The 19,560-nt window shown below is 56.8% G+C and overlaps 1 protein-coding gene across 13 annotated transcripts; it reads right to left on the reverse strand.

Moving 5' to 3' along the window:
- Positions 1-980: 980 nt before the first annotated feature.
- On the reverse strand, positions 981-19,498 carry LOC132509459 (tigger transposable element-derived protein 1-like). 13 transcript variants are annotated; one of them, XM_060130532.1, is made up of 4 exons: positions 12,544-12,669; positions 10,251-10,708; positions 7,223-7,302; positions 981-2,915 (listed from the first exon to the last, which is right to left on the reverse strand). In XM_060130532.1, the coding sequence occupies exons 2-4, from the start codon at positions 10,648-10,650 to the stop codon at positions 1,179-1,181; spliced, it is 2,217 nt and encodes a 738-aa protein (XP_059986515.1). In that variant the 5' UTR covers positions 10,651-10,708; positions 12,544-12,669; the 3' UTR covers positions 981-1,178. The 13 variants fall into 13 exon arrangements, with proteins under 13 accessions (XP_059986515.1, XP_059986506.1, XP_059986509.1 ...); XM_060130523.1 differs by lacking the exons at positions 981-2,915; positions 10,251-10,708; positions 12,544-12,669 and adding exons at positions 4,870-6,788; positions 15,100-16,742; positions 19,376-19,498; XM_060130526.1 differs by lacking the exons at positions 981-2,915; positions 12,544-12,669 and adding exons at positions 4,870-6,808; positions 19,376-19,469.
- Between the last annotated feature and the right edge of the window lie 62 nt (positions 19,499-19,560).

The raw sequence follows: 19,560 nt of genomic DNA on the forward strand, positions 1-19,560 counted from the left end.
GCTCCCCAGCAAAACCTTCAGGCCAAATTTAGCCCCCAACCAATCTCCCGGGCTAGCCCGCCCACCCCCTGCCCCCCACCTCCTGCAGAAGGAAGGCAGGCTCAGGGAAGGCTTCCTCTAACAGGGCCCCTTGGCTGGAGACAGGGACCACTCACCTGAGGACCCGTGCGTCCTGCAGTAAGGCCAACCCTACCCCAAAACCCACATCCTTACCCCTCCTTCTGTGGGGCATCGTGTGCCTCCCAGTCTTCCCACATGGCATCCGGGGCCTTGTCTCCAAATGCCACCACTGCCTGGAATGAGCCCGTGTCCACGGGAAGAAGAGTCAAAGGGGCATGGCAGGAGTCAAACGGAAACTGGTGGAGAGAGGGAGCAGCAGAGGAGAGAGACAAGAAGAGAGGGAGAGTTAACAGCAGGCCTGCAGCCGGGCCTGCAGCCGTGAGGACGCCCGCGCCGGGGCCGGGGAGCCTGGCGAATGTGCTGCCTCACCAGCTCACCCACAACGGGATGTAGTCTCTCCTCCCGGCCCCCCTCCCCCCCGGCCAGTCAGCAGGGGCACAGCATCATTTCAGAGGACAGAACAGGATGACATAGACGCATCCAGTGTCCCGGGAGAACAGAGATGGGAGGTGTGTGGCCGGACACTCCTCCCACCCAGGCCCACTCTCTGGATCCCTGAGTCTCTTTGGGTGCTCATCCGGGGTCAGCCTTTGCCGCCTGCAGGTCCTGAAGCCCAGCTGAAGGGTGAGCGGGCCATAAAACAAGCAGAACCCCTCTCTGAACCCCTCTCAGCTCCGTGAGCCCCAGCTCTGAATACAGGAAGAGCTCAGCGCAGTGAGCAAGGTGGCAGGAATACCGTGCCAGGGGTGCTACCCGGTGACTCCGGCTTCCTCATGGGCTTCCACTAGGAAACCGAGGATGCACTGCTCCAAAAGGGCCCAGGATGCAATAAAGTCACTTGAGAATTCATCAAGGCTTCTAAAACCATGTATTTGAGAAGTTCACTTGAGACACTAAATTATCTGCTGACAGAAAAACATTTGAGGGATTAATATAATGAAATGGAAACATGCAGACCAGTGTCACTTCCATGTGAAAGATGGGGAGGGAGGACCCCCTCTCCCCAACAAAGTCCGGAGGCCTCAGAACTCCCAACACCCCCTCCCCCTCAACACACACTATTTGGGGCCTCTCTTCTCCTTGAAGAGCTCCCGATAGCAGCTGATCACGTTGTTCACGCCCCGGCAGACGCGGAGGCTGCGCTCCAGGTTGGGATCGTTGTCCCTGACGATCTGCAGGCCAGCATCGAAATGTGCTAGGGCCTTGGCCAGGTACCTGGCCGTGAGCTGGCGGGAAGCCGTCGAGCTGTCCTCACCCTCCTCCCCGGCTGCCAGCTCCTGCTCCGGCCCCACCAGCTCCTCGTTGGACAGGTCTGCGCCCTGGCTCTGCAGCAGCTCAGCCACATCCGCCTCTGCCACCTCCCCGAAACCCAAGCCGTGCGCCAGCGCCACGACGTCCCGCCTGATCTGCGGGAGGGCCTCCCCGGGTCGGGGGCTGGCGTCGTGCTGGAGGCACTCGGGCCACAGCTTCCTCCAACCCCGGTTCAACGTCGCGGGCGGAACCTCCTCCCAGGACTCGAAGATGTTGTGCACAGCGTCCAGGATGCTATAGTCCCGCCAGAAGTCCGAGGCCGCTGACCGCTCGCCAGCGCCTCCCGCCCTCGCCGCCAAGAGGCGGAAGACCCTCCGCAGGTAGCAGGCCTTGAACGTGGCGACCACGTCCTGGGTCATGGGCTGGATGAGGGCCGTGGTGTCCTTGGGCAGGTACTCCACGCGCACGTGGTCGGAGAGGTCGTCCAGGTTCCCTGGGCGGCCAGGAGTGCTGTCCAGGACGAGCAGAGCTTTATACGGGAGCCCGTGCCGGGCGCAGTACCTCTCCACAGCGGGGCAGAAGAAGTGCACGAACCACTCCTGGAAGAGGCTCACAGTGACCCAGGCCTTCCTGTGCGAGCGCCACAGCACGGGCAGGTTGGGCTTGGAGAAGCCCCGGAGGGCGCGCGGGTTCTCTGAGGGGTACACCAGCAGCGGCTTCAGCTTGAAGTCGCCGGCGGCGTTGCTGCCGAGCAGCAGGGTCAGGAGATCTCGGGCGGCTGTGAACCCGGGGCCTGGCTTCTCCGCCATGGAAGGGCCCGTCCTGCCCGGCAGCCGCCTCCAGAAGAGCCGGGTCTCGTCCACGTTGAACACCTGCCGGGCCGTGTAGCCGCCCTGCTGGATCACCCTCCGCAGCAGCGCCGGATACCTGCGCGCAGCCTCTGCGTCTGCGCGCGCCGCCTCGCCTCCGGCCCCGAGGCTGCGCAGCCCGTGCCGCGCCTTGAAGCGCGCGAACCAGCCGCGGCTGGCGCCGAAAGTCTCCGCCTCGGAGCCCTCACCCTGCGCCCGCTTGAGCTCCTCAAACAGGCTGCGGGCCTTCTCCTGGACGAGCACCACGCTGACCGGCACGTCACGCCGGTTCTGGTCCTCGATCCACACGCTCAGCAGCCGCTCCATGTTCTCCATCACCAGGCTGCGGCTGCGCGTCAGCTTACAGGCCGCGTGCGGGGTGGCCGCCTGGGAACTCGCTCGGATCTTGTCCTTGTTGTCACGAATGGTGGCCACAGTGGAGGTGGAGAGACCCAGTGCCCTCCCAATTCGGCTGAGCTTCTCTCCGGCTTCGAAGCGCCGCAGTACCTCCAGCTTCACCTGCAGGTTGATGGCCTTCCGGTCCCGCTTGGCACTTGGGCGCTGGCCCGCCCTCGGCGGCCTCTTCAGGGGGGGCTTCGGGCCCGCATCACTCTCTCCGGACACCACAACAGAATATTTATGTTCCCGCCCTGAGCCCGCTGATTTCAGGGCCGCTGCCGCCCCAGCCCTGACCCGCTGTAAAATGGGGAGACAACGTTTACCGGTGGGAAGTGCTGAAGGGCCTGGGTAAAACCCTTAGAGGTCCCTGACTAGTCTCTCTTTAGGTGGGAGATTCGGGGCCACATCCGGCCACTCGATGAGTTCTGGCCCCGTGGACTAAATAAACTCCACCCCCAGGATTGCAGCAAGCCTCTGAAAACCTTCTACCACTTTCCTTCCACTCTTCCACTTTTTTCTGAAAACCCTCTACCACTTTTCCCCGCTGACACCACCATCCCCGGTCACCTACTCGCCGGCCTCCTGAAGCATCCAGGGTGGCGTAATACACCACAAACTGATGTCAGGCCAAATACAGAACCCAGAAATTACCAGCACGTCATAGCCGGGCCCAGGCACGGGCAGCCACAGTGTATAAACCTCAGCTCAGAGCTTGGTGGCAACCCGGGAAAGCAGAGGAACGAGCTGTCCATGGAGCCAACACGCTTCATGGCCCCGAGCTCGCAAGACCTTGAGCAATGTCATTAATTAAGGGTGTCAGGACTCAAGGTTTTTGTTTTGTGTGTTGTTTTGATTTTTTGGTTGGTTTGGCCAAGCCGCGCGGCATGGGGGATCTTAGTTCTCCAGCCAGGGATCGGACCCGTGCCCCCTGCCGTGGAAGAGCGGAGTCCTAACCACTGGACCACCAGGGGAGTCCCTGTTTTTGGTTTTTTTAATGAAGGAAATACTTGTGCAGGGTTCAATTACCCAGACGGGCTCCTGGAGAACCCGGCGAGGGGCAGGCCTGCCTCCAGCCTTGGGGCCCCGAGGTGGCCAAGGAGACCCACTTCCCAGTGTCCTTCCACAGGGGGGTGGGCCAAGCACCTTGTTTCTTCCAGGAGCAGCATCTCTCAGAGCCCAGCTCTACACTCTCGACTGGTGATGGGAGTTTGACAGTAAAGCAGCCCTGGGTGTTCTCTGAGAGTTGCCGGCAGGACACCGGCTGAGCCGGACTTGGGCAGATCTAGGCAGGGCCACCGCAGGCGTTCCCAGGCCTCGCAGTGTCTCAGGAAGACCAGGAATGGCAGTCAAGGGTGGGAAAGGCCAGGGTGTGGTCCACTCTCCCCCCTCACCTGGCAGGAGACCCCAGCCATGCTCCTTGGCTGGTCTGCCCTCCTTCCCACGTGTGAGCAAGTCCCTCTGTCCTCCTGGGGAAGCCCCCTGGGTTACCCACCAGGATCAAAGACATGCAGGCACCCCGTGACACAGAGATAAGCTTTGGTCCCTGTGTCTTGAGGCCACCCAGAGGACAGGCAGGCCCAGGGGCAGAAGAGCCAGAGGGGCAGCAGCCAAGATGAGGGTGTGTGTTCTGGGATGAGAAACCAACAGCGGCCCACATTCCCTAGCGGGGCTGGGCACATGACTCCAAGATAGCCACTAAAAAGAAAGGCTGGAGCTGCCTGTGCCACTGGAAGGGACCTCAACACAAGACGAAGTGAAATCAGTGAGGTGCAGAGCGTTAATGGGCTTCCTTTGGAAATGTCTGTGTGCCCCGTTCATACACACGCCCATGTGTGTGAATTGCACGTGTGTACAGGAAAGAGGAAGGGTGTACGATGGGTGGCAGTGGCCATCTCCAGAGAGGAAGACTGGCTGTGGGGTTTCAACGTTATGTGCTTCTCTTAAGGTTTGAATTACTTTATAATGCATATACATGTTTTATATACATTTAAAATTTTTCTTTAAAATGGGAGGATAAATAATGACTGCTGTATTTCTATCTCTGTGCAAGAGAGACGACAACTACAGTAAGTCCCCTACGTATGAACGAGTTCCGTTCTAAGAGCACGTTTGTAAGTCCAATGTGTTCGTAAGTCCAACGACGTTAGCCTAGGTACCCAACTTACACAATCGGCTATACAGTACTGTACTGGAATAGGTTTATAATACTTTTCACACGAATAATACATAAATAACAAACAAACACAAAAAATAAAGAAAACATTTTTAATCTTACAGTACAGTACCTTGAAAAGTACCGTAGTACAGTACAACAGCTGGCATCCAGGGGCTGGCATCAAGGGAACAGGCAGGAAGAGTTACTGACTGGAGGAGGAAGAGGAGGTGGGAGATGGGAGGGCTGAAGGATCGTCAGCAGTAGGAGACGGAGGGCAAGCTGCAATTTCACTCACGCCTGACGTGGATGGCACAGGCTCTGGTTCCTTGCTGGATTTAATTCTATCCACCCTCTTGTAAAAACGATCCAGTGATGTCTGCGTAGTAGCTCTTTTTTTCTCGTCATAGATGACACGGTAGCACTGGATTGCATTCTGAACGGCTGCTGCAACCTTCGTGTACCGTTCTACATTCGGGTCCTGTGCCTCAAACACCAACAGCGCCTCCTCAAATAAAGAAAACCCCCTTGCCATTTCCTGCGTCGTGAATCTCTTCGGTTCTTCAGTTACTTCTTCTTCCTCCTGTCCCTCTTCATCCTTTCTCTGGGCCTCCAATTCCATCAGGTCTTCATTAGTGAGCTCCTCATGTTGCACGGCAAGGAGTTCAATGAAGTCGTCCTCTTGCAGATCTAGCTCCAGCTTCTCGCTGAGGGTCACTAAGTTGCTGAAGACCTCTTTGGACTCCTCATCCACCTTCTCAAATCCACGAAAATCGTGAACAAACTTCGGGCAAAGGTTCTTCCAAACCCCATTCATGGTGACGGCCGTAACCTCACTCCAGGCAAAGTCAATGTTTTTTATGGCCTTGTAGATGTTATAGTCCTTCCAAAATTGTCGCAAGGTTGTTCCTGATTCGTCACTCGCCTTTACTGCCTGACGAAAAGTGTGACGTAAGTAATATTTCTTGAAAGTCGCTATAACTCCCTGGTCCATAGGTTGGATGAGCGCCGTAGTATTCAGTGGCAGATGCACTACTTTGACGTTGGGATGAAAGTCGTCCATGAATGGGGGGTGGCCCGGAGCATTGTCAAGCAGCAAAAGAATGTTGAATGGGACGTCCTTCTCCAAGCAGTATTTCTCTACCTCCGGGATAAAGTGGTGGAAAAACCAGTCCTGGAAAATGGCCTGTGTAACCCAGGCTTTGGGGTTACTCTTCCACACAACAGGAAGAGAGCCCTTGGCTATGTTTTTAAGGGCTCTTGGGTTCTCCGAATGATAAACTAACAGAGGCTTCAGCTTCATATCACCAGAAGCGTTGCCACCAAACAACAGCGTGAGCCTATCCTTTGATGCTTTATAGCCCGGCATCAACTTTTCCTCCTTACTGATGTAACTTCGGTCCGGCATCCTCTTCCAGTACAGTCCTGTCTCGTCCACATTAAACACCTGCTCGGGTAAATACGCGCCTTCATCGATAATTTCTCGAAGCGTTTCAGGAAACTCCCGGGCAGCTATTGTATCTGTACTCGCTGCCTTGTCACTCACTTTTACATTGTGAAGTTTGGCTCTAGCCTTGAACCGGTGAACCCAGCTACGGCTGGCGTTAAAAGATTTGCCCTCTGATTCTTCGCCGTGTTTCTTCTTCAAGTCTTCATAAAGGCTCTTGGCTTTCTCTTGAATCAGCATTAAGCTGAGTGGGACTCGACGCTGACGCTGATCCTGCATCCACACACTGAGAAGTTTCTCCATCTCCTCCATCACTTTTCCACGCTTCTTTGTTATTATTGTGGACGTCATCGGCATAGCAGACTTCACATGTTCCATGATCTTGTCCTTGTTCTTTACGATTGAGCCGATGGTTGAACGATTCAGGTTGTAAGAATGAGCGACGTCTACCATCTTTTCGCCTCGCTCCACTCTCTCAATTATTTTCACTTTTGTTTCCATCGTTATCGCGTGGCGCTTCTTAGCAGTACCCGCTACATCACCGCTGCTTTTACGCTTGCTTCCGGACATCCTGGGCTTGAAATAAAGATACTGTACTACTGTACTCTATACAGTACTGTAAAGCACACAAAAGCACAACCACTTGTAGAGGATGCACGCACATGACAATGTACGCCAGACACGTGAACTAACTTACGTGATTGGACATGCGAACGCATGTTCGCATCTTTGAAAGTTCGTAACTTGGAGGTTTGCGTGTAGGGGACTTACTGTACTCTGTATTCAAATGGTGTGAGCCTGGGGAGGCCCCATCCTCAGACCCAGGAGCTGGGAGAGGGTGATGGGCAGGTCCTGAGCCCAGCCTGAGGGCGAGGGGTGGTGGGGGTGGGGGCTGGGCACAGTTGCTGAATGTGACCCTCCACGGCCTGGGGTGAAGGGGGGGTGGGAGGCGGGCTGGGTCCCGCAGGATGTGGCATCTCTGACTTTGGAGAACTCACAGCTCACCTGAGCTCCATCCGTGAAGGGCTTGGCCGGCTCTGCCAGGTCTCCAAACCGTTGGTCCTCGGGAGGGGCCTGGGCCAGGGCTGAGGGGAAAGAGCAGTGTTAGTGTCTGCAGGCCCACCCTGGGGACAAAGGGGTGAGGCACCCAAGCCCATTAATCAATCCGGAGGTCAACATGTCCTACTGGCCAGACGCTCTGAGCCAGATGACACACCACTTGTCCTCTGATTCACAGAGAACACCGTACCCTGGCTGACAGGCAGCCCCTTCCGATGCACACACACATACGTACCTCAAGAACACACCCAAGGCCCCTGAAACCCAAGTCACTGAAACACCAAGGAGATAGTCATTAGAAGCTTCCTTCAGCTGCAGCTGGGTGGTCAGTAAAGGGCTGACTCAGCAGGCCTGAGCTGTCCAAACCCTCCACACTCCAAACGAAAGTCTGGCCCTTGACCTGCTCCTGGGAGGAGACCTCTAAGCCCTTGGAAGATTCTGCCTGATAAGAACATCTTTGTTTACCTAAGTTCTTGGGTCACACAGATAGTTCATGCTAACAATGTGACATGGTAGTAACCCTGGGCCACACTGTACAGTTCTGACCTCTGGCGGGAGTTCAGGCTGAGTAACTAAGGTCAGTCATGTTCCGTAACTCGGTGACTGACCCCCAGTAAAAATCCTGGACGTCACTGCAGGGGAGCCCCCCAGTGGCAGCATCCTGTGCGTGTCGTCGCACATCACTGCTGTGGGAATTAAGCACGACCCACACGACTCCCACAGGAAAGGACACCCGGAATCTCGTGCCTGGTATCTCCCAGACTAGGCACCTTTTTCCACCGCTGACTTTAATCTGTATCCTTTCACCGTAATAAAACTACAACCACGAATATAATAGCCTTGTTGAATTCTGTGACTCCTAGCAAATCACTTGAGGCTAAGGGGGGTCTTTGGGACCCCCGAACACACAGCAACAGTGACAGCCAAGGAAGAGCTTGGGACATCATCCTGGTCTCCCTGATAGCATCAGAGCAGTCATCTCCAAAACCACCCAGAGAAAGCCAGGGCCGGGCCCTACCCTCTCCCATGTGGGGACATCGAAGGGGCCAGCAACAGGCTGAGAGCAGGTAAGGGTACGGAGCAAAGGCAGGAGTTTTCGTGTAAACGTGAGACCATGCGGCTTCAGGGCTGAGTGGACATAACCATGCATGCCCCAGAGGATCCTCGAGAGCACCAGGCCTAAGTCCGTTCAGTGCCAGCAGGCTGCTTTGCCAACGTCCACACTCTTACGATGCAAAATCTCTTTTAACAGTGTGCATCACCTAAGCATCCGTTCCGTGGGAAGCTGGGAACTGGTACAGTTCCCTAAGAACAGTCCCGTAAGACGACAAACGCTGCCCATGGCTCAGAGAACAGCCCAGCACGACAGCCAGACACCCTGGGAGGACCGTGGACCCATGCGTACAAGGTGTCTCACCTGCACCTCACGTTCATGCCTGGGTGAAAACCAGTCGTGCATTATCAAGGGTTTCTTTAGCAGCAGCTAGATCCAGTTTGCAGTTTTTCCAACATGCGCAGAACCAGCTGCATGCTGTCCCCCTGGGAGACCCCAGCACCATCCAGCAGCAGCCCCACCTCCCAGCCCCTCCTTTGAGTCTCTAACTGTCATAATTCCGACCTCTTCCCGGAGCGGACACAGTTCCCTGCAGTTCCTACCGCCATGACACCTTAGAGTTCTTTCTGTACTTTTTCACTCCTTCAATGCCTAGGTTACACTCTCTACATTAAGTCCCCTCTCTTAAAACAACTGGTGTGTTAGCAGTTCCTCAAAAGGCCAGAGTTACCGTGTGATCCAGCAATTCCACTCCTAGCTATATAACCAAGAGAATAAAGTGTACGTAAGTTCACGTCAGCATTAATCGTAACAGCCAAAAGGTACAAACAACCCAAATAACCGTAACAGATAAATGAATAAACAGAATGTGGTATAACCACACAACGGAATATGACTAGGCATAAAGATGACTGAGGTACTACACTGTGGATGAACGCTGGAAACATGACACTCGATGAAAGCAGCCCATCATAAAGAGCCATGTATGACTCCAGCAAATGTATGATACCATTTAATAAAACGTCCAGAATAAGGAAGTGTACAGAGACACAAAGCAGGTTGCTGGCTGCCAAGGCACTAGGAAAGGGAAGAATGGGGAGTGGCTGCTGGCGGGCACGGAGTTTATTTGAAGGTGATGACATTAGACACGGGTGATGGTTCTACAAACCTGTGACTATACTAAAACCCACTAAGTGTACAATTTTTTGATTATGTGGGTTAGAGCCTAATAAAGCTGGGTTTTTGTTTGCTTGTTTAAGTGCTATGGTTTCCACCCCTCGATACAAGGGGCCAAGCAGGCAAAAGGAACTGCACAAATACACGAGTAAATAAGTAAACACACGCCAGGGTGGACCGAGGTGGTAACCAACCATCTCTCCTCCCTGCTGCACGGCTGTCACCTCCTCACAGGTGCGGAAGCACACGTCCAAGGTGAAGACATCACACAGCACGAACTGCAAAGCCACCCCTGGCCGGGCCGACCTCTGTGCCCACCTCCTCTTGCCTCCACCCCCTCTAGAGAAAGAAAGACACCCTACTTGTGACTGGAGGTCTCACTGTCCCAACTCTCAAACCAGACTGGGCTCCAACAGGCCAAGGACCTTGCCTCTCTCCCTTCCCTGCTGGACCCACAGGGCCTGCCACATGGCACGCACTCCGTGACTTTGTCAGGAAGGAGAAAAGGAAGAGAAAGAAGGCCAGTGCACCTGAGCAGAGGAAATGCTACGCCAACCCCAGGCTCACACCTCTGGGAGGCTAAGAGTCTAGAAAAGTCTCCAAACATGTCACAGCTTCTGAGTCTTCTTCCCAGAGATGAGGACACAGGGCCTGGGCAGAGCGGGCAGGCACTCAGGACCCGGCGTCATGAGTTGTGTCCCCCTGCACTTTCCCTGCCCCCAAGCCCAGTCCCCCGTGGCTCACCAGTCTCCTGCAACATCTGAGCGAGGTCCTCCACGAGTGCCACAGCCTCCTCGCCACTCTCGGGGCACTGGGACTCCACCCAGACCCGGGTGTCAGGTGGCAGCACGCCCAGGAACTGCTCCAGCACCAGCAGCTCCAGCATCTGCTCCTTGGAGTGCACCTCGGGCCGCAGCCACTGGCGGCACAGCTCCCGGAGCCGGGCCAGCGCCTCGCGGGGCCCTGCTGCCTCCTCATAGCGGAAGCTCCGGAAGCACTGCCGGGGGTCCCTACCAAGCCCAGGCAACAGGGTTTGGGGCTGAGGCTTGAAGAACGGTTCAGGATCCCACAGGGCGGCCTCATCCTCCTCCATCTTGATGATCACGAGCTCTTCCTGACCGATGGGTGCTGGGTCGGCTGCCATGGCGAAACCTGGGGAAGCTGGCCTCTCTGCCTTCACTCAGGCCACACACACCGTCTTCCTGGGACACACACCCAACCAATCAGGGCCATGGGCCACCCACACCCCTCCACCGACTCATAGCCTGCAAGGTCACTTGCTGTGGCGGAAACTGTCCCCACACCTGGCCAGCTGACAACCTGGCAGGGGGAACACCTCCAGCCTCGACCTCCCTATCTGTGCCCTCAAGAGGATGCCTCACACTGGGAATCTGGTTAGGACAGTGAGGGAGCGCTTCCTGCAGGGAAGCCTTCAGGAGTTCAGGCCAGACTGGGCCAGTAGGAGGGCTGCTCCTGGGGATGGGGCGTGGACGTGTCCAGTGTCTCAGGGGTGGAGAGAACCCCATCAGCAGCCAAGCAGAGGTGCTGGCGGGAACTTGCAGAGGCTCAGTGCCCAGGGAGGGTCCGTGCAAGTGAAGGATGCAGTCTGTGGGGCACTAGAAAGAGTGATGTGGGGGACAGGCTGGAAGGCCAAGATGGTAGTGGGGACGGCTGCAGTGCAGCCGCACAGGGAGAGCAAGAGCTGGTTCCTACACTGGAAGGACTTCCTTCCCTCATGGCACAATCCTATGGGGCCTGAGAGGCTTGGCCCAACTCAACTAGGCAAGGTCAACAATGGACAGTGAGAGAGACGTCCACGCTACAGTGCTAAACAAGAAAGTAAGCTGTGGTCCTCCTCAATTGACTAATGTTAAATTTCCCACTAATGTTAAAATTTCAAAACAAAAAACAGGAGCTACTGCTACAAGTGTTCAGAAAAGGATCCTGAAAACCAGCAACGCCTCAGCTGGCAATTCTGGAGAAAGGAACTGGGGGAGGACATCTGCTTTTTCTTTTGTAATGTCTGCAGAGCGCCTGAATTTTTCTGCCAACGGCCATTTGCTACCACTGTAACTTCAGAAAAGAACACAGATTGGGACTTCTTCCCTGATGGTCCAGTGGTTAAGAATCTGCCTTCCAATGCAAGGGGTGTGGGTTCAATGCCCCGTCCGGGAACTAAGAACCCACATGCCGCGGGACAATTAAGCCTGCGCGCCACAACTACTGAGCATGCGAGCCGCAACTAGAGAGAAGCCCGCGCGCAACGAGAAGCCCACGCGCCGCAATGAAGATCCCGCGTGCCGCAACTGAGACCCGACACAGCCAAAAAATAAATAAATAAATAAGTATTTAAGAAAAAAGAACACAGATCATTTTCAATGCCAATGCACGTCTTTAAAGCATTGGTCAGGGCTCCCCTGAACCAGGTCGCCCCATCCAACAGCCCCCAACCCCCGGCTCTCACCCCCAAGTACCCTGAGATGACAGCTAAAGTGGAGGACGGTCTACGTAGCGGAATCAGCAAATGCGAAGGCTGTGTGGCCTGGGCGAACTTGCACAGCCTTCGGCCAGGGAAGGATCTGGATTTAATCCCCCTGTGCGGGGAGCGTCCCCCCCACCCCGCCCGCACTCTCACTTTATAGAGGGACGCACGCAGGTGCAGCAGGAGCAAAGAGGTGGTCTGAGCTGCAGAAATCCAGGAAGACTTTCCAGGGGAGGTGAGTTTAGGGGGAGCTGGGTGGAATGGTGGACAGAAGCCCAGGAATTCCGCCGAGAAAGGGACTAGCGCGGGTGCACGTGCACGACCCCCGAGGCGTGGCGAGAGCCCAGCTCGGCCCAGAATCACTTCCGGTGCAGGCCCAGCCCCGCCGGACTCCATGTCCCAGCAGCCCACGCGCCGCCCTTCCCCGTGGACTCGCCGGAGTCCTCGGAAAGCAGCTGGTGTTCCCCCGCCCCCCTTCTCCTGCCGCCCTCTGGCCAGCTGCACACCCTACCCCGGGCTTTTCCGAAGCCTCCACCGCGTCGCGCCCAGACTCACCGCCCCAGGAAGCCAGGCGGACGGCGTCAAACGACACCGTGCTGGAACAAAGACCAACCACCCTGGGGCCCCAGGACCACGAGCTTCCGTCCGTCCCAAGGACTACTTCCGGTGCCTTGTGCCCACCCCGCCCCTTCCCTCCCTTCCCTAGCAACCACCCACCTCCCCACGACAGGCCAGCGCACGGAGGTGAAGGGGAGGTAACAGTATACTTCTGCAACTCTTTGGCGACGTCCGGCGCCCGGAAGTGGAACGTGCGCAAGCCCGGCCCTGTCCGCGAAGCCCTCTGGGAAATGTAGTCCTTGGCCCGCCACAGCAACAGCCCGGGTGACCTATAGACACTACATTTCCCAGAAGGCAGCGAGCACCAGCGCTCGGCGCCGCCGGGAAATGGAGTTCTTCAGGGGCCTGCAAGGGGGCGCCAGTGGTGCGACTGGCGGTGTCCCGGGTTCCGAGGTAAAGAGTTATGGAGCCAGATGGGCCCGTCCGCGCGTTGTCTCCACCACGCCCTGCCCGCGCGACCTCAGCTCCCCTCGCTATCCGTCCGCTCGACTGTGCCAGGTTGCCCCTCAGCTGCCTCTCTACTCCCGCCCGGCGGATGTGGCATTTCCTCCTACCTGGTCACCTGCCTCTTTCAGCTGCTGTGCCGCACTCCGCCTCCATCGAGGCTGCTCCTGCTTCCCCGTCCTCAGGGCTTCACCAGCCAAACCGTGCTGGGCCGTCTAAAACAGGCCCCTCTGTGATGCCTGGCATTTTGAAATGACCGGTTTCCAAAAGCTGGGGCAGCACCTCCCCAAAAAGTCTTCCCTATCATGTCCTCTCCTCTGACCCCAGCTAGGTTTAGGTCCCTCACAAGTCGCCCGTCATAGCCGTCGTCACACAGAATGTAACAGCCTTTGGACCGGCAGCTCTTGAAGCCAGTCTCTCCCACCCTGGTCTCCCCAGCACCTAGCACATTACAAGTGCTTATAATTTGTGCAGTTTATTAATCCAGTCAGTCACCAGGCTCCTAAGAAAAGCTCTTCTACTTCTCCTTGCCATCCCTTTTGCCACTCTCCCCAAGAAAGCAAACAAGGGGCCTCATCTGACCTTTCTCCCAGGAAGGCTGGACCCTGGAACCCCTCCCTGACCTCCGGCCCCTTTTACGTATTGACAGCAGGCCCAGCACTTCAAGTGTTAGCTGGGACAGAGGTAGAAGGAATCCTTTCTCCCAACTTTACTCTTGGCATGCGTGTGTGTGTCGCGCGCACACGTTCACGGACACATGCAGGTACCTGTGTCGAAAGGAGTCCAGGAGGCCAGGCAGCCCTGTCTCACCGCCTGTGGCTCTCCTAGCTGGAGTACAAGAACTCCTTCCCTTGATGACTCTCTGGGTTTTGGTGGCCCATATGGTATGTCTACAGAGTCAAGTGGATACCCCAGTGTGCTTGCTGTTACAATCTAGGGGGACAGGAGAACAAGCTGGAATGACGGAGATAACAAGACCGTCCAAGGAGCCAATCCATTGGAATTGGAGCCATGTTTCTAACCTTGGGGAGAGGCTGGGCTGCAGCCAATGTGCTGGGAGCTGACCCTGAGGTAGACACTGAGCCCTCAAAAATGGCTGAGATTTTCCAAAGAGCTCTAGATCTGGGAGACCATCGAAGTGTCAGAAGGCTCAGCCTCAGAGGCTGGAGGGAAGCCAAGACAACCACGGCACAGAAACCCAGGGAAGAAAACATCTCCAAACCAAGGAAAGCCACACACGCCCATAGGCTCGGGCACAGGGAAGGTACCAGAAACCTCAGACAACACAAACCGTGGAAGCCAGAAAGAGTGAGGATAGCACGGAAGGTGAGCAAGGAGAGCAGGAAACCCCCACCTAGAGTTGGCTACGAAGAGTAACAACGGTGCACGGACAGGTCAGGGCTGGCAAATAGGAGAGGCTTGTCTCAACCCTGGCCCCTCACCACAAGGAAGGCTACCCTGGTGGGCTGTGCTTGGCAACCGCTGTCCTACAGGGTGTGTCTCTGACACGGATGGGCACTCCTGGGTCCCGCCGCTCATCTGCCAATCAGAGAACACCACCCTCTTGTTCCCCAAGCCTGACACTCTGGGTGCCACTGTACAAAGATGGCAGTGCATGAGGTATGAGAACCATGGGTGAGAAGTGGCAGTGTCTACCCTCCAGAAACAAAGCATCATCAGACAAAGCTCATCTGAGGTCAGGCCCAAGCCCTAAATCACACAGGACAGCCAAAGAGGTCTGTCCTTCAGGGTTTGTGCCCTTGGCCACTTGCCCACCCTCTGTGGGCCCCACCTGGGGTGAGTGCAGGCTTTCTGCCAACTCCTTTGTTGCCACCATCATGGGGCCCCTTGAGGCCCCGCAACTGCCCGAGCCTGTCGCCTCCTTTCCCGCTGCAGCTCTCGGAGGTGGGCGAGGGCACAGTGGACACCCCGGGACACCCGCAGGCTGCGTTCCCGGTTGGGATCGTTCTCTATGAGGACTCGCAGGCCAGCAGCAAAGTGGGACAGTGCCTGGGCCAGGTGCTCAGGGCGCAGTGCACCCACACTTACTTCCTCAGTCTCCACACCCACCATGGCCTCCATGAGATCTGACTCTGGTCTTCTGGAGGCCAAGCCTTTCCGCGCCTCACAGGGCAGCCCAGAGTCACTGACACCCCCAACCTCCACCTCCTGGGGGATGCTGCGGGACGAGGGCTCCCCATGGGCCTGCAGCAGGTGGGCAACATCGGCCTCAGCCACATCCCCGAGGCCTGCGTGGCTGGCTAGTGTCACAATGCTGTGACGGAGCTGGGGGAGGGCGTTGGGCTCGGGGGCACCAGCGGGCACGCACTCGGGCCACAGCTTCCTCCAGGCACTGTTCATGGTGGCAGGCTGCAGCTCTGCCCAGGCCTTAGCAATGTTGTCTACAGCGGTCATGACAGTATAGGTGCGCCAGAACTCCCGCACGGAGGGCCGGTCTGTACCCGCCGTCTCCTGGACCAGCTGGCTGAGCGTGCGGCGCAGATAATGGGCCTTGAAGGCGGCGATGACACCCTGGTTCATGGGCTGGATCAGGGCTGACGTGTTCTTGGGCAGGAACTCAACACGCACATGGGCTGAGAGGCCACCCAAGTGGACAGGGTGGCAGGGTGCGCTGTCCAGCAGCAGCAGGGCGCGGTGTGGGAGGCCATGGCTAGCACAGTAGCTTTCCACAGCTGGGCAGAAGCAGCCAGTAAACCACTCCTGGAAGATGCTAGGGGTCAACCAATCATTGCGGTTGGAGCGCCAGACCACAGGCAGGCTGGCCTTGGAGCAGCCCCTGAGGGCACGCGGGTTCTCCGAGGGGTACACCAGCAGGGGCTTCAGCTTGAAGTCCCCAGCCGCATTGCCACCAAGCAGCAGGGTCAGGTGGTCCTTAGAGGCCTTGGGCCCAGGCCCAGCTGTCCCCTCCAGTGCCAGAAGCATGCGCTCAGGCAGCCGCTTCCAGAACAGGCCCGTCTCGTCCACGTTGAAGACCTGCCGTGGTGAGTAGCAGCCCTCCTCCACAATGGCGCGCAGCACCACGGGGTAGCGTGCGGCAGCCTGGGCGTCGGCCACAGCCGGCTCATCCGTCAACAGCACGTTGTGGCGAACCTTGAAACGGGCAAACCAGCCATTGCTGGCCCCGAACGTCTCGGCCTGGGCGCCGCTGCCCTGCTCGTGCTGCAGCTGGGCAAAGAGCCGGCGCGCCTTGTCCTGGATAAGCAGCGTGCTGACAGGCAGGTTCTGCCGCTTCTGCTCCTCAATCCACAGGCTCAGGAGGCGTTCCATGCGGCCCATCAGCACACCCCGGCAGCGGGTCAGCTGGGTGGTGCTGACGGGCGTGGCTGCCTGGGAATTGGCCCGGATCTTATCCTTGTTCACGCGGATCGAGGCAACCGTGGAGGTGGCCAGTCCCAGGGCCCGGGCGATCTGCGTCAGCTTCTCACCCTCCTCAAACCTCCGAAGCACCTCCAACTTCACATGCAGGGTGATGGACTTCCGGTCCCGCTTGGCACTGTGGCGGAGGCCAATCCCAAGGGGCGCCTTCCCCAGCACCTGCGGGTGGGGAGTTGTCTTCATGCCGCTTCCCCGAGCCATGCACCTCAACAAGCTCTCTCCCCACTGCCCGTCCACGGTAGCTACTGCCGTGCCCACGATGGCCTCTGGGCCTCTCCTGCCACGCCCGCCTCTGCCTGAAGAGGAGAACACATGGGCATTAATGTGTGAGTACCTGAGAGTCTGGACCACTGCCTGGCCTTCCCATGCTCTGACCTAAGGCCCCCAGCCCTGCTGAGCACTGCCTCAGAGGCAGGCCCAGTCCCTTCTCTCCCTAAGGCTAAAGACACTGCATACACACTTCCGAGCATACTTTGCGTGTAGATGAGCATTTCATTTAGTTTTAGCTTATGAGACCAAAAAAAGTGCTGTGGGGAGACTTTGTTCTTCCCCCAGAAAACCTCCTGCAACCACAAGGAGATGCAAAGAGAGTCTAGAAATCCTGACCCATCTCTCAGACACTGATGAGCAGAAACATCTCCATGCTATTCAGAGACATGGAACATCAGTGTGGGAGGCTGAATAATGGCTCCTAACCACACCCACATCCACATCCCAATCCCAGGAACCTATGAGTAAGTTTACCTTTCAGGGCAAAAGGGACACTGCAGGTGTGATTAAGTTAATAATCTTGAGAGGCGGCGATTATCCTGGATTATCCCAGTGGGCCCTAAACGTAATCAGAGGGATACTTGTAAGAGGACACAGAAGATTTCACTCAGTCAGAAGGCAATGTGACCACTGAAGCCTAGAGCTTCCAGAAGGAACCAGCCCTGCCAATACCTTGATTTTAGCCCAGGAGCCCCATTTCAGATTTCAGACCTCCAAGACCCTAAGATAATAAATTTGTGTTGTTCTAAACCACTAAGTCGGGACTTCCCTGGTGGCGCAGTGGCTGAGAATCCGCCTGCCAACGCAGGGGACACTGGTTCGAGCCCTGTTCCGGGAAGATCCCACATGCCGCGGAGCAACTAAGCCCATGCGCCACAACTACTGAGCCTGCGCTCTAGAGCCCGCGAGCCACAACTACTGAGCCTGCGCGCCTAGAGCCCGTGCTACGCAACAAGAGAAGTCACCGCAATGAGAAGTCCGCACACCGAAACGAAGGGTAGCCCCCGCTTGCCACAAGAGAAAGCCCGCATGCAGCAACGAAGACCCAACGCAGCCAAAAATAAACTAATTAATTAATTAATTTAAAAATAAATAAACCACTATAGCTTGTAGTAATATGGTAAAGCAATCACAGGAAACTAACACAGAAGGTAACCTCCTTAATTCTTGCCACCACCGTGGAGTACCTGGGGATAGAGGAGGAAGGTGGTTCTCCACACAGCAGTCGGAATGATTCTCTAAGAACCAAGTCGGGGGGAATTCCCTGGCGGTCCAGCGGTTAGGACTCCGGGCTTCCACTGTAGGGGGCACAGGTTCAATCCCTGGTCAGGGAACTAAGATCCCAGCAAGCCGCACGGCGCGGCAAAGAAAAAAAAGCAAACAAAACAGTGGCTCCTCTGCTCAGAGCCCTCCCAGGCCTCCCACCTCTGAGTCAAAGCCACAATCATCACCAGCTTTGTCAAGGGCCTCCTTTGTCCTTTGCGTACTCCTGACCACATCCTCAGGGCACACTAAGGGCACTCCCGACCCAGGGGCCTTAGATACTGTGGCTCTTTGGCCCACTGGGGGCCCTTCCCTGTAATCTGCATGGCTTATTCCCTCTTCTGCAGGTCTCTGCTCACATGTAACCTAATCAGAGAGGCCCTCCCCACCTATATTTTATTATGCATCCATCACACGTTGCCTGAGGGCAGGAGCTGTACCTACTGAGCACTCTGTTGGGTCTCCAGGCCCAGGAAGAGAGCCTGGCACTTTGGAGGCATCCAACAGTCACTTGCTGACTGAATTATTTAATGAAGTATAGTGATGGAGGCAGGCTTCTCGCTTTGTCCCTTTTGCATTTCAAACCATGTGAAAGTAGCACCTGATCAAAACAGTAAAAGTTTTTTTTTGAAGGAATGCGTGTGAAAAACAAGGACAGTACCTGACAGGTCTTTGTATTTTGGGAGTGTCTATGGCACCGAGGAAGAGTACCTTCAGGGACCCATGGGCTGCACCTGGCTTAAAGGGGAGGTGGGCATGGGGAAGGCTTCCTGCCTGGAAGGAGGCCCCAAATTCCAAACCACTCACGCGCCCATCCCTCCCTCTCCACATGCCTGCCTTCGCCTGCTCACCCACAATTTTTTTTTTAATAAATTTATTTATTTATATATTTTTGGCAGCGTTGGGTCTTCGTAACTGTGCACGGCACGGGCTTTCTCTAGTTGCAGCCAGTGGGGTCTACTCTTCGTTGAGGTGCGCGGGCTTCTCACTGCGGTGGCTTCTCTTTGTTGACGAGCATGGGCTCTAGGCGCGCGGGCTTCAGTAGTTGTGGCACGCGGGCTCAGTAGTTGTGGCACACGGGCTTAGCTGCTCCGCGGCATGTGGGATCTTCCCCGACCAGGGTTCGATTCCCAACCACTGCACCACCAGGTAAGTCCCTCACCCACAATTTTAAATTAAATTCATTCATTTTCACCCTCCCGCTCTAGAAAGTCCCCAAGCCCGCCCACGGGGAAGGCTCGAGACTACATTTCCCAGAAGGCCGCGGGGCCGCCGGAGGCCCCCGATTGGCCCCCTCGCGCGCGTCCGTTCCCTTCCCCCCACGGGAACCAAGGGTATAGGCGCCTCGGCCCCTTCCCCCCGGAGCCCGGGCTCCCGCGCGCCCGACCGCTCTCACCTCCGGACCGCGACGTAGGCCGGCTTCCTCAAGTGGGCCGACTGAGCTGCGGCCCCTCCCCATCTCCGGCTTCAGGCGCCGCTTCCCGGCGGCGGCCGAATCCAGCCTCCATCTTGGCGGCGGAGGCGGAGGTTGCCGGGCGACGGCTGGGATTGGAGGAGGCAGCGTGGGCCCCGCCCCCGACG

Source organism: Lagenorhynchus albirostris, chromosome 19, assembly GCF_949774975.1.
Source record: "Lagenorhynchus albirostris chromosome 19, mLagAlb1.1, whole genome shotgun sequence".
In the NCBI taxonomy this organism is placed as follows: domain Eukaryota; kingdom Metazoa; phylum Chordata; class Mammalia; order Artiodactyla; family Delphinidae; genus Lagenorhynchus; species Lagenorhynchus albirostris.